At 53.3% G+C, this 15265-nt stretch overlaps 1 protein-coding gene across 3 annotated transcripts in view; it reads left to right on the top strand.

Moving 5' to 3' along the window:
* The window catches only part of PLXND1 (plexin D1), a 65756-nt gene that overhangs the window by 31990 nt on the left and 18501 nt on the right, over window positions 1-15265 (top strand). For 2 of the 3 annotated variants that reach the window (XM_084214375.1, XM_084214374.1), the window contains exons 12-23: window positions 392-555; window positions 1320-1471; window positions 1619-1718; window positions 4754-4893; window positions 5233-5400; window positions 7278-7368; window positions 7516-7791; window positions 8701-8850; window positions 11691-11805; window positions 12807-12914; window positions 13569-13681; window positions 14849-14956. In XM_084214375.1, the coding sequence (XP_084070501.1) occupies window positions 392-555; window positions 1320-1471; window positions 1619-1718; window positions 4754-4893; window positions 5233-5400; window positions 7278-7368; window positions 7516-7791; window positions 8701-8850; window positions 11691-11805; window positions 12807-12914; window positions 13569-13681; window positions 14849-14956 (1685 nt within the window). The remainder of the gene's footprint in view (window positions 1-391; window positions 556-1319; window positions 1472-1618; window positions 1719-4753; window positions 4894-5232; window positions 5401-7277; window positions 7369-7515; window positions 7792-8700; window positions 8851-11690; window positions 11806-12806; window positions 12915-13568; window positions 13682-14848; window positions 14957-15265) is intronic. The other variant, XM_084214376.1, reaches the window with a different exon arrangement.

Genomic DNA, 15265 nt, shown 5'->3' with positions numbered 1-15265 from the left:
GGCAGGATGGAGCCAGCTTTGCCAAGCAGCTTCCCATGTGGATGCTGAGATTTGGAAACATGTAGCATTAATTGACAAAAGGTTCCAAGTTTGGGTGTTGCTTGTTTTTCGAGGGAGAGAAAAAGGAAAAGAACGTGCTAAATTATATTGTAGTGTGAACAGGCGCCCAGGCCTTGTGGGAAATCTGCAGGATGGTAGCCAAGCGCTGCCTCGTCTTGCTGTGTGCGCAGACTGCTCTGCTCATCCAGTGGATTTCAGATTTTCCTGGGATTAACGCAGCGGGCAGGTGGTGGGAGCAGGGGGGACGTGTGGGTTGGATTGCCTCAGGCTAAGCAAAGCTGTGGGAGCCTCAGGCCAGGAGCTCACACTGTCTTTGTCTCTGGTGGTTCAGTGGAGGTGTACAACTGTGCCACCGGCAGTGCCGACTGCTCCCAGTGCCTGGGGAGGGAGGACCTGGGGCACCGCTGCCTCTGGAGTGAGAGCAGCTCCAGCTGCAGGCTGCAAACCGAGCCTCCACAGGCCTCTGAAGACTGCCCTCCTCCTGAGATTCGCAAGGTAAGACCTGAAGGCAGCTCGGAGGGTGCTTGCAGTGTGGCATAAGGTGGTGCCAAGGGCTGGGACTGGCTGCACTGTGCTGCCTGGAGCAGGGGAGGATCTGCACATTGTCCCCGGCACAGCATGGGCTCAAGACCAGCACCCAATTATTCACTGACTTTCTATGCTGTCAAGTCACCTGGTGCCAAGGACATCTTGCTAGTGACAGGATCCAGTCTTCATCATGTTAGAGGGAAAAACAACAGCAGCACAATCTTGGCCAGTCCCCTGTCCTCTCACGGCGCTGGGATGTTGTCATGACCAGCACTCTGTCTCCTCACAGCGCTAGGGGCAGTAGCTGTCAGGTGAAACCAGTGCTGTAGGAGTGGGTTCAAAGCTGGTCTGTGGAAGAAAGCATGTTTCTTCCCTGATGTGTTTGCAGCTGAAGTGATCCTTGACTAAACCCCACTGCCCAGCACAGCAGAGAGGTGTGATGGTTTCTCCTCTGCCAAGCCGGAGTGAGGAGACTCTGGTGTTGGGTGCACTGGGCAAGCAGGAGTGTGAGGAGTGATTCTGTCTGCTTCACAGGGCTCAGGTGGTGCTTGGGCACCAGGACTGGCTCAGAGATGAAGGCTAGAAGCTCCTGGTTCTCCCCTGACCTGGTCTAGTGGAAGGTGTCCCTGCCAATGGCATGAATCATAATGATCTTTGAGGTCTCTTCCAACCCAAGCCATTCTGGGACCCTGTGAGGCTCTGACTTTATGCCCTGCCCCTTGGTGCTGCAGATCGAGCCGCTGCGGGGGCCTCTGGAGGGGGGCACGCTGCTGACCATCCACGGGAGGAACCTGGGCCGCCGCTTCAGCGACATCGTGGGCGCCGTGCGCGTGGGCGCCGTGCGCTGCGCCCCGCTGCGCCGCCGATACGTCGTCTCTGAGACGTGAGCTGGGGAGCCGGGGAGGAGGGACCATGGCCCTGCATGTCCCCAGCCCGTGCCCGTCCCTCCCTGTCCCTGTGGCCAGGCAGAGGCCAGCTGCTGCTGCCCTTGGGCGCCGGCACCGCTGCCATCTGCCTCGTCCATCCGCAGAGTGGTGTGCCAGACCGGAGAGGCTCCGGAGGCGTTTTCGGACGTGGTCACGGTCAACGTGAGCCGGGAGGGGAGGTCCAGGGAGCGGTACTCCTACGTGGTGAGTGGCTTGCTCCTGAGTGTTCCTTTGGTGATTCCTGTGCTCCTTAAAGTGGGTGTGCAGCTCCCCACGCCTTCCCCAGCTGGCTGGGAAACAGATCTACAACTGCATCTTGGGGTCCTTAAGGAGCTGCTGAGGTGTCACCTCACCTGTGGTTACCTGTGTGGGGTGTGGCAGGACCACAGCAGGATGCTGGCAGCACAGCCACGCTCCCAGACTCAGCTCCTGCAGGCGTCAGTCTCATTCCAGCTCTATTGGCAATTCTCCTGTTATAAAAAGGAACTCAGTTTTCTTCTACCTCTTTTGCTGAAGTGTTGTTACAACCTGTGAGATTTTTTGAGACTTGTGAAGCCCCTTTGTGCTGTGTAAATTACATTCTACAAACTCATTGTTTAGAGCTGATATTTTTGCTGCAGAGATTTTATTAGTTTTTGCATGAAATAATGTGTAGGGATTAGACTGAAGCTAACCCCATGTCACTGTGCAATGAAAAGCCCTTTATAACTTTGTGCTGTGCTGTTTCACAAAGATAGCTTTCATCTCTATAAACCTGGAGAGAAATCTGTGCATTTTTTCTCTTCCCAACATGAACCTTCTTCTTGGACAGTATTCATGGACAGCCATGCTGGGTGGGTGCTGAGGGCATGTGGAGTGCTTGGAGCCTTTGTGCCTCCACGGCAGCTTCAGCTGTGGCAGGACGGTCCGTGCTGCAAGTTGCTGGCCTGGGAGGAGACTTGGAGCCCCAGAAAACACTTTGATTCCTGGTGGCCATTGTGAGGAATTTGGGGCAGATCATGGAGTGTGATTCTCCCACCCTGAAGCCAATGACAGCTTGGGTGTTTAGTTCAGGGTGTTGAGAGCATGCAGCCAGCACAGGCATGGCACACCCCAGCACCCAGCAGAGCCAGGCCTGACACTGCATGGGGAGAGGCTGGTGAGGTGATGGCACAGCCAGGCCAGTCTCAGCAGGAGTTCCCAGATGCCATTTCCACAGTTTCCAGGTGTCCAGGTTCACATCCCAACAGTCCCCCTTGGTTTGGGGATTCTCAGGATGTGTGTGCTGAGCTGGCACATCCCCCACTGCTAGCTGCTGGCTGAGAGGGGGGAGAGGGGCCCCGAGAGTAGAACAGAGCTGGGCAGCTCCTTCACCAGCTCTTAACATGCGAGGAAAAGCCTCTCAGGAAACACCTGTGGAAGCGCCAATGCTGAACAAAGCCAGGCCCTGACCTCAGCCTGGGTCCATGGCAGCTCCTGGGCAGGCTTAGGGAGCAGGCTCCTCCCGGGAGTGGGAGAGGAGCTGCTCCTGCTCGGGTGGCACAGTAGAAAACTGCTGTCTCTCTGTCTGTCTCTGTTTGTCTTGTTTGTCTTAGCAAAGCTTGAAGCAGATATGAGGGAGTGCCCTGCCTTGTGCACGTGTTGGGGAGGGACACTGCATGATGGAGGTGTGTCACACTGAGAGTAGCTTTCACGCCATTTGCAGACCAAGCAACACTCTTGTTTTCTTGGCTCTCCTCTCCCATCTGATGGCATGCAAATGGAGTAGCCTATACCATGCAAGGCTGGTCTTGGTGAGACCTGAGCTTGGGCGCTGGTACAGTTGCCTGGAAAAGTTTAAAAGCCTTTCAGAACTGCCCTTCCAAAGAAAGTACTTCATGAAATACCACATACTGTTTGTGTGCTACATCTTTCAAAGTCCCCATTATACATGCCTAGAAGAGACAGAATTCAGCTGTAATTGTACTGAGGAGGAGGGAGAGGCTTCTTCAGGACAGTATAGCAGGCTATGGATGAGCTGGATTTGCCAAAGCTTGGATGGAGGTGATTGGTGCTGGCAGCGCACCAAGAGCAGCAGCCCCTGGCTCTGGCTAAGGGGAAGGGCTTTGGGGAACAGGAATAATCCTCTCTCCTAATGCTGTAGCTGTACTTATGAATATGTGAGTTAAGGGCCAAGGCCAGGAGACAGCTGCCTGCAGACACCAGGGAAATAGAAATTTGCAAAACGGTGGAAATGGGTGACGGTCAGACAGAGGAAATGGCAGTAGAGGAGCAAATCTGAGTGTAGGACAAGGGCAAGGGTAGATGTTACCACACGGGTTTGCCTGGCAGAGACTGCCGGGCAAGGCATTAACAGCAGGCTCAGCCTGCACTCCACTGCCTACCTGCAAGGATTGAGGGTCTGCTCTGCATGAGCAAGGGATGGGCTGGGGTGAGTGGGGCCAGCCCCCATGGGTCTGTCTGAGAGGGAGTCACCAGTGCCCTATGGAAGGGTCTCGAGATCACGATTTGCTCTGCCCTGGCTGTCCTGCTCAACTGGAGCAGGGATGTTGCCAGCAGCCTCTCCTGGGGTGCCTGTGAGCAGACAAGAGGGCTCAGCGCCACGTGAGTTATCAAAGCCTCCAGCTCATGAATCTCAGGAAGATTTCCAGGGGCTGCAAACACAGATAACATGCATGCTAATTTATGCTGCAAATGGCAAGAGGCAAAGTAACTTCCCCCTCAGTTCCTGTTGCCTCAAGAGATGCAGATTTGAAGCTTCCTTAGTAGGGGTCTGATATTCAATTATCTAAACCCAGGTGGTCATTTGACCAATCTCAAGGCCATCCTCCAGTGGGGCTTTAACGTCATCCTTGCATTTAAAAGGACATGGGTCTAGAAGGGCTGAATGGTGAGGGAGGGAATGAGTAAGAAATTTCCTTTTCTTGATAGACTTTGTGCTGTCGTTGGCTCTGGACGTCCTGCTGTAAATCTGAAGGGAATGGTGGGATCCTGGGCTCCCGTTTGGCCCCATGTTTCATTTACAGCAAGTATTTAGGGACCACTGAGAGTCACAGAGGTTTTATATGATCTTACTCCTTAGCGTTTGTATCACTTCTCTTTTTCTGAAACCTTGCCAGCAAAAGCTTTTGCTGTGCTGCAGTTTGAACCTCACAATGCTGGACTCTTACTCAACGTTCTGAATCAATTCCCATGTACAGTGTGGAATATCCAGCTGCAGATTTACCAGGCTAGAAAACAGATTTCCTCTTTGTTTTTAGCTTCCTGTGGTGCAGTCCATAGCTCCTCTGAATGGCCCGAAGGCAGGAGGAACAAGAGTGACCATCAGAGGCAGCAGGCTGGATGTTGGCTCAGAGCTCCGTGTCCTCATCAACTCCTCCAAGCAGTGCACAGACCTCAGGTGGGAGCAGGGCTGGGGGCTGGCACTAGAGTAGTGATGACAGCCAAAGCGTTAGGAAGGTTGGTACTTACCCCCAGGAAGTCAGGCAGAGTGAGGGTTTTGATGGGGGGCACCACTGCATGCTGGCATGGCATCCCCCTGCCTGCCCTTCCCCTCTGCGTGCACAGGGAATGGGCCCAGCAGCCGGGTGCTGTGAGCTGGGAGCTGCCCTTAGCAGGCCTAGGAGCAGCTGGTTGGCATGTCACTGGAGGCTCCTTGGCATCTGTGGCTGCCTGTCAGGGTGCTCAGGCCAGGCTGCAGCCTGCAGCTCCCGCAGCTCACCCCTCCTGTCCCCACCAGCCGCACGGACAGCACCATCACCTGCACCATGCCTGCCGTGGAGCTCACCGCAGCTGTGCCCGTCTGCGTGCAGTTCGAGAACAGGTCTTGTGCCAGCCACAACATCACTTTCAAGTATGAGAAGAACCCGGTTATATCAGACATCAACCCCAAAAAGAGCCAGATCAGGTGAGATCCTGCCCTAGTTGAGGCAGCCCAGGAAAGAGAGGGTCAGCTCCAGGTGGGAGAGGGTCCTGCCAGGAGAAAGGGGCTTCTCAGCCTTGGGCTGGACGGGTATAGAGGGTGCCTCTTGGGGTGCTCCAGGCTAACCCCAGGACAGGAGAAGAAGAGGTCTCACAAACCAGGACTGTCCATAGCTTGTTTTGTTGCATTTAGGAGTGGAAAAATGTCAGCCTTGGTAAGGATACTGTGCACACCTGGTGAGTGTTTTGGGGAGGCCCAGGTGGGGGCTCCATGAGACCCTGAGGATTTTTCTTGGCAGTAGAACTGCTGGAGGATAAGATGAGATTTATAATTTTGGATCTTAACCTTCCCCGAGGTCACAGTATTTAATTTTTAGAGTGTGTTGCTTTTCATTTCACATCTCTGTGGAGTTCTCAGACTTCTGTTCCTTTGGATACCGTGGTGAAATACCACCCTCCTCACCTGTGGAGGCTGAAAAACCCAGGGCTGACTAGGAAACCTGAGAGGGCAGCGGCTGTACCGCAGGACATCACTGAAAGTAGGGCCAGGGGCGGGCAGGAGCAGGCTCTGGTGGTCTGACCCTTTGGAACAAAGCTGCCTCTCTGTTCCCAAGCACAATGCCAAGGCTGCCGGCTGTGGGAATGTTAGGGCAAAGGCAGAGCCATGACTCAGCCAGGCCTCCAACTGCTGAGTGGCGAGAGCAGTGTCTAAAAAGAGACAAGGGAAGAATGTCCTGCCTGCAGTCACAAAGGAAACCACTGGGGTCTTTCTCAGTCACCTTAGTCTGCTTCCTTGATAACTTAGAGCCGTTCCCAAATTTCAGAGAATGGGGATGGTAACTGCAGGCTCTCTCCAGCCTCTGGCATGGCTCGTGCTGTCTGACTGCTTCAGCACACTGCTGGGCTATTGACCATGAGGTGCCAATAACTTGTGTAAAAATTTAGTTGGTTCTGATTTCTCTTACCATATTGATAAAATAATCCATGTAACCAAAATCTAAACCAATGCAAAATTTTACACTAGTCCGCAGATGTGACAGGCTAGTGAGAAACTTGGATCATAACTTCCCAGTGATACCCCAGGCTTCAGAGAACCCTGGGGCCTCGTGCCCAAAGTCACTGTGCCTGGAGCGCTCTTCAGATAACAGGACATGTGAGTCTTGCCTGTTCCCTGGCAAATACTCCAAACAAGTCAAATGTGATATGGGAAAGGTTGATCTAGGTTGCAGATGAGTGGTGATGGTTCTCCAGCTGTTGCTCTGCCTTGTGCACATTGGGGCTGCTCTTTATTCTTGTTAGTTGACTGCACAGTGGGAAGCTCACGTGTTGCATTCCCCCCAAGCAGATTTGAAACACAGCAATTTTCGCATTTTGATCTAAATCATAATTTCCTAGAAGATGCAGGATGAGGGATGTTTCCCTCTCCAAGTCTCACAGTCCTGAATGGGTTGCTGCAGGGCAGGGGCAGAGACAGGGGCAGGGAATGTGTCCTGGCCATCGCTTTACAGGTCATTTACATGCCCTGTGGCCAGGATGCCTGCTGCATACCCTGGCAGGCAGAGGCTGCTCTTCTGGACAGTGGGAAGTAAGGGGGACAGCTCACTGATGCTGGAAGAGGCTCCCCCCTTTCCACCAGAGCATCTACTCCTCCTTCCTTCCTATCTTCCATGATATTGTGGTAGCTGTGTAGGTAGCTTCCTACTTCTGCTGTAAGTAGCAAGAAGACTTTGGCTGTTGGGTCACATTTTCTGCTCAGGCAGCTTGGAAACATCTCTGAGAAAATGACAGGAGGAAGATGCAGCCTTCACATCCCGCTGCTGCACTGTCCTGTGCAGTCACCCTCTCTTTCTTCCCTTCTGAAAGCGGGGGCAGGATCATCACTCTGGAAGGAAGAGGCTTTGGGCTGGTGCAGAACGCGTCCATGGCGGTGCGCGGCATCGGCAGGGAGCGCACGGTGGGTGTCTGGGCCAGCTGTGGCCCCGGGGTGCAGCAGGGCTGCGTGCCTGCTGCCAGCTGTGAAGGTGGGGCCTCGGCCCGTGCCTCAGGGTGGGCTGGAGGGCTCTGGTGCTGGGTCCTGACGTGCTCACGCTCCTGCTTTCAGCGCTGCAAGGTGCACACTGACACGGCCATCACCTGCCCCTCTCCAGCTGCCTCCAACGTCACTGTGGGGAGCAAGCCAGCCCCTGTGGATTTCTACCTCAACGGGCTCCTCTACACTGACGAGCGCTCGGCCCTGGATGAGGAGATGTACCCCGAGGAGGCCCTGCACATCAGCAAATTCAGCCTGGGCTACTACGCTGACCCCCAGTTCTCCACAGCCAAGAAGGAGAAGTGGATCAAGCACCATCCTGGCGAGCCCTTAACTCTGGTCATACATGTAAGAGGGTGGTGGTTCTCTCTGCTTTTCTCTGCGTGCTGCCATCTCCACCCTCGGAGGCAGCTCCTCGGTCCTAAGTACCAGCACAGGGACTGTCCACAGACACAGGACAGAGAAGGGGGTGGATGGGAACTGGGGAGGCAGGAGCAGGTGATTTTGGCTCAGCCTGCAGCTTCTGCATCTCTCCACCCCAGGAAATGCAGCCTGGTGTGGGGATGCCTTCTGAGGCATGATGCCAGAGAGCTGCCTGGGGAGGGTGCTGTAGCAAGGGGCTAAATGAAACACTGGACATGTGGAAAAGGACTACAATGCCCTGGCCTGTAACCAGGCAGGTGCTGCAGAAGGGCCTGACAATAAGTGTTTATTCCTGCAGAAACAGATCATTCATTCTTCTCTTTTGGCTACTGAATTCAGCTTAGCTCACAAGGAAGTTGGGGTGCAGAAGCTGATTGGCCTGGACAATGAGCAATAGTAATTCAAAGGCCATTGTTTGCTGCAGGATATCCTAATGGTTTGCAACGTGCTCCAGAAACGTGCTCCCCCTTTCTCAGGCTTCGCAGGCGCATCCCCTGGCTGTCCCCTCCGTTGTACATCCTTCCCCCCTCCCAGATGGGTGCTTACGTCCTTATCTTCCATACACAGCAGGCCCGATCAAAAGCAGATTTTTCCAGGTTCCATGAGAGGCTTGTTCATCCTATGCCCCATGCTGAGTGAAGAATGGGAAACAGGAAAATGGGGAATGGCCTGGTTTTGGCTTTCCTGCGGAGTGCTGGAAAAATGTCCTTGGTGAGGGAGAGTCTTCCTAGGTCTGCAAAACAGCAGGGAATATGGAAAGTAAAGCAGGAAGATCGATTGCCATTCTAACTGCTATGCTGCAGCCTGACATCCTGATTTTTTTCCTGCCTTTAGAAAGAGCCTGACAGCCTGGGCCTGGAGAGCAATGAATACCAGGTGAAAATCGGCCTGATCTCGTGTGAGATCCAGATTGTTTCAGACAAAGTCATCCACTGCTCCATCAACGAGTCTCTGAGCTCCTCGGAGCGGCAGCTGCCGGTGACGGTGAGTGGGGGCAGAGGGGTCCGGCTCACAGCCGCACTCCTGCCAGCTCCAGCTCACCCTGCAGGAGGCTGCCCAGGGCAGCAGTGGCCAAGGCAGGGCAGTGGTCAGCAGGCTGCAGGGCCGGGCCAGGGGCTGCCCCGAGCGGTGCTGAGGGCTGCTCCAAGCCAGCACTGCCCGCTGAGCTCCGCGCTGTGCCCGCAGAGGCTGCTCAGCTCTGAAAGGCACACAGAGGTCTCAGGCATGTGAGGTTTTGTCACCTGCACTGATTTCCTGCTCCTCATGAGATGTGCTTGGGGATTTCCTTGCAGCTTTAACCCGTGGGCTCTGCTCCCACCAGCAGGAGCACTAGGAGTGGCCATGAGAGCCCAGCCTTCATCCAGCTGGGTCCTGACCAGGAGGGTGAGAGCAGCACTCAGGGCTTCCAAAGGCTGCTGCTTTCTCGCTGCAGAGTTCGGTGTTCAGGGCTGCTGTTTCTCTTTGTGTCTGCAAATGCCCACATTTTGTCACTGTCCTCTTTTCCAGAGGGCTGGGCTGAACTGCTGTGCTTGCCTCAGTTTCCCTCATGTCATACACAGCCCTGGCCACGCACGGATGTGACCATGGCTCTTTGTCTCTGGGGAGAAAATGCCTCCACCTCCGTGGGAGACCCCCCTGCCCTCTCCCAGTCCGTGTGTTGGCAGGGGATGGATGGGAGCCTGAGACATGGGCAGGGAGGATGAGGAGAGCTGGAGGGAACGGCAGAGCTCTGGAGCTGGGCTGCCCAGGAGAAAGGCACAGTGCACTGCCAATTCACTGACAGGATTGTCCAGTTTACTGCCAACAATCTGAGGTGTAAAAATTCTGTTGTAAACTGGAAACATGGAAATGCAGAAGTAACAGAATTTCTTGAGTCATCTTAACAGGAATTTTAAACAGGGTAATTAAAAAAAAACCTTTTTTTTTGGTAAGAACTGAGAAACAGGGGAATTCCTCTGTGGAAGAAAAGGAATTTTTGAGTTTGCTAGTCTTGGTGTGACAGTAACCAACCACGGCAAGTCCCCAGGAAGCAGGAGAGTGATACCCAGCCCTAAATATCACAGGGGTGTTCAGAGTGCACCAGCAATGAAAGTGCAGCTAATTAATCTGCTTATATTCATACCTGTGCACCCTTACGAAACCTACAGACGTGGCTGGGGCCCTTGCCTGCCATTCCACAAGTGGCTGCTGCTTTGTCACACATGAGAAATGGCTTTGGTGACACAGGGCAGGGTCTGCAGAGGCCTTGCCTGGGTCGCACTGAGTGTTGAGTAGAGCTGTCCAGCTACACAAGAGAGACTTGTCAAGACATTCAGGCTCATCTTTGTTTATGACCAAACAGCTTAAGCATTGAATTAAACAGCAGCTGAGGGATTTTTTTCTCTGGAAAATGCAAAAGGCTGAGCTGGTGAGGGAAAAAAGACTCAAAACACCTTAAGGAGCTGCCTCATTACAGCATTTCAGAGGGAAAAAGTGGAGATCCTGAGGCTGGGCGTGTGGCTGTGAGGCTGCTGAGTAAATCTGCCCAGGTGCTCTTGCAGCGCTGTGGCTCCTGTCCCTGGGCAGCACCATGACTCTTGGACAATGTGCCAGGGTAGAGACCAAAGCTCTCAGTGCCTGGAGCCTTCCCCTGGCAGCAGCCATGCCCTCACCAATGGTCCCAGAGCTAGGGCTGGATTTCCCTCAGGATGGAGCTGTGTGTCTGGTGGTGGGGGTGGTGGGAAGGTCCTGCTTGTGGGATGGCTTTGGTCCAGTGGCTGTGAGAGCTGCTGGAATTTCACCCCAGTGGGCACCTTTCCCAGAGGTGTTCCATGACACAGGAAATCAAGATTAATTTTGTTTAATCAAATGATTAATCAAAATCATAAAATTATTGGAGCCCTTCTCCACCTAATTCAAGGGGTTTTTTCTCAAGTTTCTTTCACTTCTTTTTCCTTGGGAGAAGTGAAACTCACATTTCCAGAAGCGAAAGCCTTGTGTGGTCATGAGTTTTCCTTATCAGATGATGCTGTGGAATCCTTTCATCCCAAGGGCCCAAAGAGCTGTTTGTAAACGGCACCCAGTAACTTGCCAGCCTGTGATGTGTGCTGGCCTCTTCCCTTCTGGAGATCAGGAGACCCAAGGACTGAGCTCTAGTGGTTTGTGCTTGTTCTTACAAGAAGGACAGTCTGGGAGCAGAGCCAGCACCTTCTGACACCCCTTTCACTGCTTTAGCCACAAGATCATTACTCGTCTATGGTCTCATTTATTTTTATTCCCTTAGTTTATTTGTATTCCAAGGACTTTAAAGTTTCTTAACCCTACTTCTTCTGGGTGGCAGCCGTTCCAATTTTGGAGGAGAAAGGCGAGTGCAGCAGGGCTCCAAAGGCTGTTCAGAGCCATAAAGAAACTGATGATTAATGGAAGTGATTTTCTAATAAGAGCAGCACAGGCAGCCCTGTACAGTGCCATGGGCTCTCTAGGAAGGGGCTGTCTCTTCTGGGGCAGGCACAGTGGGACCATGGGGCCTGCAGTTCTGCCACCAAAGCCCTGTGCTGGTGCTGGGATGGGCACCACTGCAGCATCACAGCCTGCTGGGTGTGGCCATGGCATCCCCTGGAGCACAGGAAGCCACTGGGCTCCCTGGAGGCACACAGAGTGCCCAGGGTCTGGCAGTGAAAGGCACAGCCCAGCCTCCTCCCTCCGAGCCTGGGAGGCTGTGCCAGCTCGCTCAGAGTCCCCGGGTGAAGGTCTGCTGAGTGCTGCCCTGTGTCCCTCCCTGCTCCCAGCCCTTTGGCAACCTGCTGCTCAGCTCCTGCTTTTTCTGCCACCTTCTCCTTCCTCAGATCCAAGTTGGAAAGTTCAACTACACAATTGCCATGTTGCACCTTGGGGGAGGAGAAACCGCGATCATTGTCTCCATCGTTATCTGCAGCATCCTGCTGGTGCTCTCTGTTGTAGGTAAGGGAAAGAACAACGTGTTTCCAGGCTGTGGCAAGGTTTTTCTCTCTGCAAGTGGAGGTGTGAACTCTGAGTGCTGCAGTTGTGCAGTACCTGAAGCTAGTCTGGGTGCAGCAGGTATGGCACACAGCTAGTGCCAGGACCACAGGTCCCTGCAGCACAGAGCTTTTCCTGGCTGAAACCGCAGCTCAACTCTATTACTTGAACCTGTGATATTTATAAACTTACCCTTTTCCCCAAATACTCAGTAGTTACTATAATACAAAACAAAGAAGGATGTGAGAAACTGATCTTGGTCACAGGCATGATTGTCCCAGACCATTCTAAAGGTGCTCTTAGGCTGAGATCCTGTCATCAGGAGCAAGCAGTGGCAGGTGCCTGGCCGAGTAGGAAGAGCAGAGCCAGCATCCTTAGCTGCAAATCTGAAGCAGGCACATTAGTATATGTACCTGGCTGGAAGCTGTGCTGCACACCTTGTCCTCGGGCTAGGGTCCCTGCTCATCACATGCCCAGAATGACTGCACAGCACAGCAAGAAACCTGCCAGTTCACAGCAAATGAGGGCTTTGGAGTAAGGATTTAATTTATTTTTAACAAAGGCTGTAATGTACCCTATTTACTAGATGCATCACCCATCATTAGAAACATGCTTCTGGAGGCATGGGAAGACTGTCAGATATGAACACTGTAATACAGGTGGTAAAGGCCCTCAATTCCGTATTCATTAATCAGCTGGAACACATTAATACACAGTTAAGCTGAATACAGACAGCCCAGACCTAAATTGAAGATGACAGTTACAGCACGATCATTAAATTCCAGCTGGTTCTACTTATTTACAGATAATCGACAACTGCCTGAGCAGATACCCGTCTGCTGGTAGGTGTGAAACCAGCTCTGGGTTTAGCTTTCTGCACTTGTGTCAGAGAGAACTGCACTGATCCCAGCTGCAGCTGCTCCTAAGCCCGGGTCCAAAAGGCTTATTCTCTTCCTCTTTTCCAGCTCTCTTTGTGTTCTGCACAAAGAGCCGCAGAGCTGAGCGCTACTGGCAGAAAACCCTGCTCCAGATGGAGGAGATGGAGTCACAGATCCGCGAGGAAATCCGCAAAGGTAAGTCTCTGTCTGGGTGCCGAGGAACCATGGCTAGGAGCGAGATGTCAGGTTAGCAAGCTTGAAGCAATTCACCTTGTGCTGTGTAAAAGTTTATAGAGCTATTTGTAGGAGAATTTCTGGGATCGCCTGTGAGTTTTGACAGGGTTTGGGAATGAGGCTCAGCGGCTGGAAGTGTGGCCCTGCCACTGTCCTGCTGCCTGGCTTGGGCAAGCCCTGATCTCCAGTGCCATCAGCTTCTCTTCCCTGGGGTTAACGGCCCTTGGCTGTGTCAGAGGGTTACTTGAAGGTCATGCTAACCTTCAGTGTGCTTCCCTCTGGGTGCAACAGAAACTGCAGCATGCTCCTCGTAGAGCAATGGGAGAAGTATTCCAGGTGCTGGCACCCACCACCCCACGGTCCATGATCCTGCCACATCGGCTGACATCCTGTGCTGAGGGCACTGGGGCTCCTGGGGCAGAGAATGTTCTGACAAGGTGTACAGTCTGATGGTTAAACCCCAATGGGAATGTGCTGCTCAGAGCAAACTGCTTCAGCCCCCGCAAGGGCACGGCGTGAGGGGGCAGAGATGGGACGTGCCCTGCTTTCCAGTGCCAGCCCCTCTCGGCTGGTGGAGGACGGGGCTCTCACCATCTGTGGGTCTCTTTGTATAAGGTTTTGCAGAGCTGCAGACAGACATGACAGACCTGACCAAGGAGCTAAACCGCAGCCAGGGGATCCCCTTCCTGGAGTACAAGCACTTTGTCACCAGGACATTCTTCCCCAAAGTAAGGAGACAGCGTGTGTCGCGGGCACCTCATTGCTCCCAGATGTCCTGCCCAGTTTAGGGCACAGCTAAAGGGCTTTTACAGTGTCACAGAATCATTCCACTGTTATGTATTGACTTGTCACATATTTCAACCTTAATTATCATCAAAAGTGGAGCCGCACCTCCTGGGGTGTCATACAAGATCGGGCTTGCTCGCACATGACAGAAGCTGGCGGCAACTGTCCCAGGAGTTGCTCTGGCTTGCATGTTTGGGGCCATTGCACACCTCCTCTGAAAGAGCTCTCACACAAGCAGAGTGCTGGGGTCTGCTCCTCAAGGGCTCCAGTGTCACCCCACTCCATTCAGTAGAGGCTGAAGGGTGGCTGAAGGGTGAATTGGCAATCAGGAGAGGGGCTTTTTGTCTCATGCAGGGTGCCCCCAAGCATTCCCAGCAGCTCGGCCAGTCCTCAGGAGTTCTTTGGATGTGTCTGTCTCTCCCTTCCTCCCTGTCCAAGGTTGTGTGTGTGGTGCTCCCAGTGAGATGTCCCTTGGGCACCCAGTCCCAGTCTGTCTGCCCGGGGTCCTGCAGCAGACGTGCTGGTGCCGTCGTTCCCGTCCCCGGCTGCTCCGCCGTGTGGCTGTATGCCCTTCACTGCGGCTGTATTTCACCCCCGAGGCAGTTGTGTGTCAGTGCTGAGGATTGAGATGATGATTTATGACTGCAGAGTGTTTCATTAGTAGCTATTACTCAGGTTTTTCAGTTACCCAGTCTCCATATCTCTGCACACTAGAGGCTTTAAGATTCAGGCTGGTATATGAATGCTAGATATTTAAACATTTATCCCATCTGTTTTAAAAGTTACATATGTTGAAACACCCAGAACTCCTCTATTTTGATATAGTCTTCTGTAAAGCTTTCTCTTCTGGGAGTTTTCTAGCTGTCACATTACTCTATTTGCAGACTCCTTGCCCTCACAGCCTTGCGTCTGAGCAGACGTCTGCCTCCCCCCATCCTTGTGGTGTTTGCTCATTCAGGCTCTTGCAAAGTGTTTCAACGCTCCATAAGCCAGCCCCGTGCATGTCTTTGGAATGGGTGGCTTTAGTCCCAGTGACATGTCTCCCTGTCTTATTCCCCTGCGGTGCACAGCCCACAGGTGCCCTCCCCTAACACTGTGCTTGGTTCCAGTGTTCCTCTCTCTACGAGGAGTGCTACATCCTGCCATCCCAGCAGTTCAGCTCGCAGGTGGGCTCCCAGGTCCAGGAAACACATCCACTCCTGGTGGGGGAGTGGAAGGTGAGTACCCCACTAACAGAACAAACACTTTTGGGTGTGGCTAACCATTAACACAGACCAGCACTGGATCAGCTTCGGCTGGCTGAAGAAGGCAGATCTGTGAATCTGCTCTTGCGTGGAGAAGCATTGGCCTGGGATCCTTCCTGGCTCTGTAAGCCTGAGGCTGCAGTAAGGTCTCCCTCTAGAACTTCTGAAAGCTGACCAAACCCAACCCTCTTCACCTCTCCTGGTACACCCACTAATTGTTTTGTTAGCCCTCAGCTGCACTTGCTCCATCTGTTGCTAGTTGGCAGCCCCAAACTGGCCAAG

This window comes from Fringilla coelebs (genome assembly GCF_963513975.1).
Source record: "Fringilla coelebs genome assembly, chromosome: 13".
Taxonomy (NCBI): domain Eukaryota; kingdom Metazoa; phylum Chordata; class Aves; order Passeriformes; family Fringillidae; genus Fringilla; species Fringilla coelebs.
This window is presented reverse-complemented; position numbering and strand designations above follow the sequence as displayed.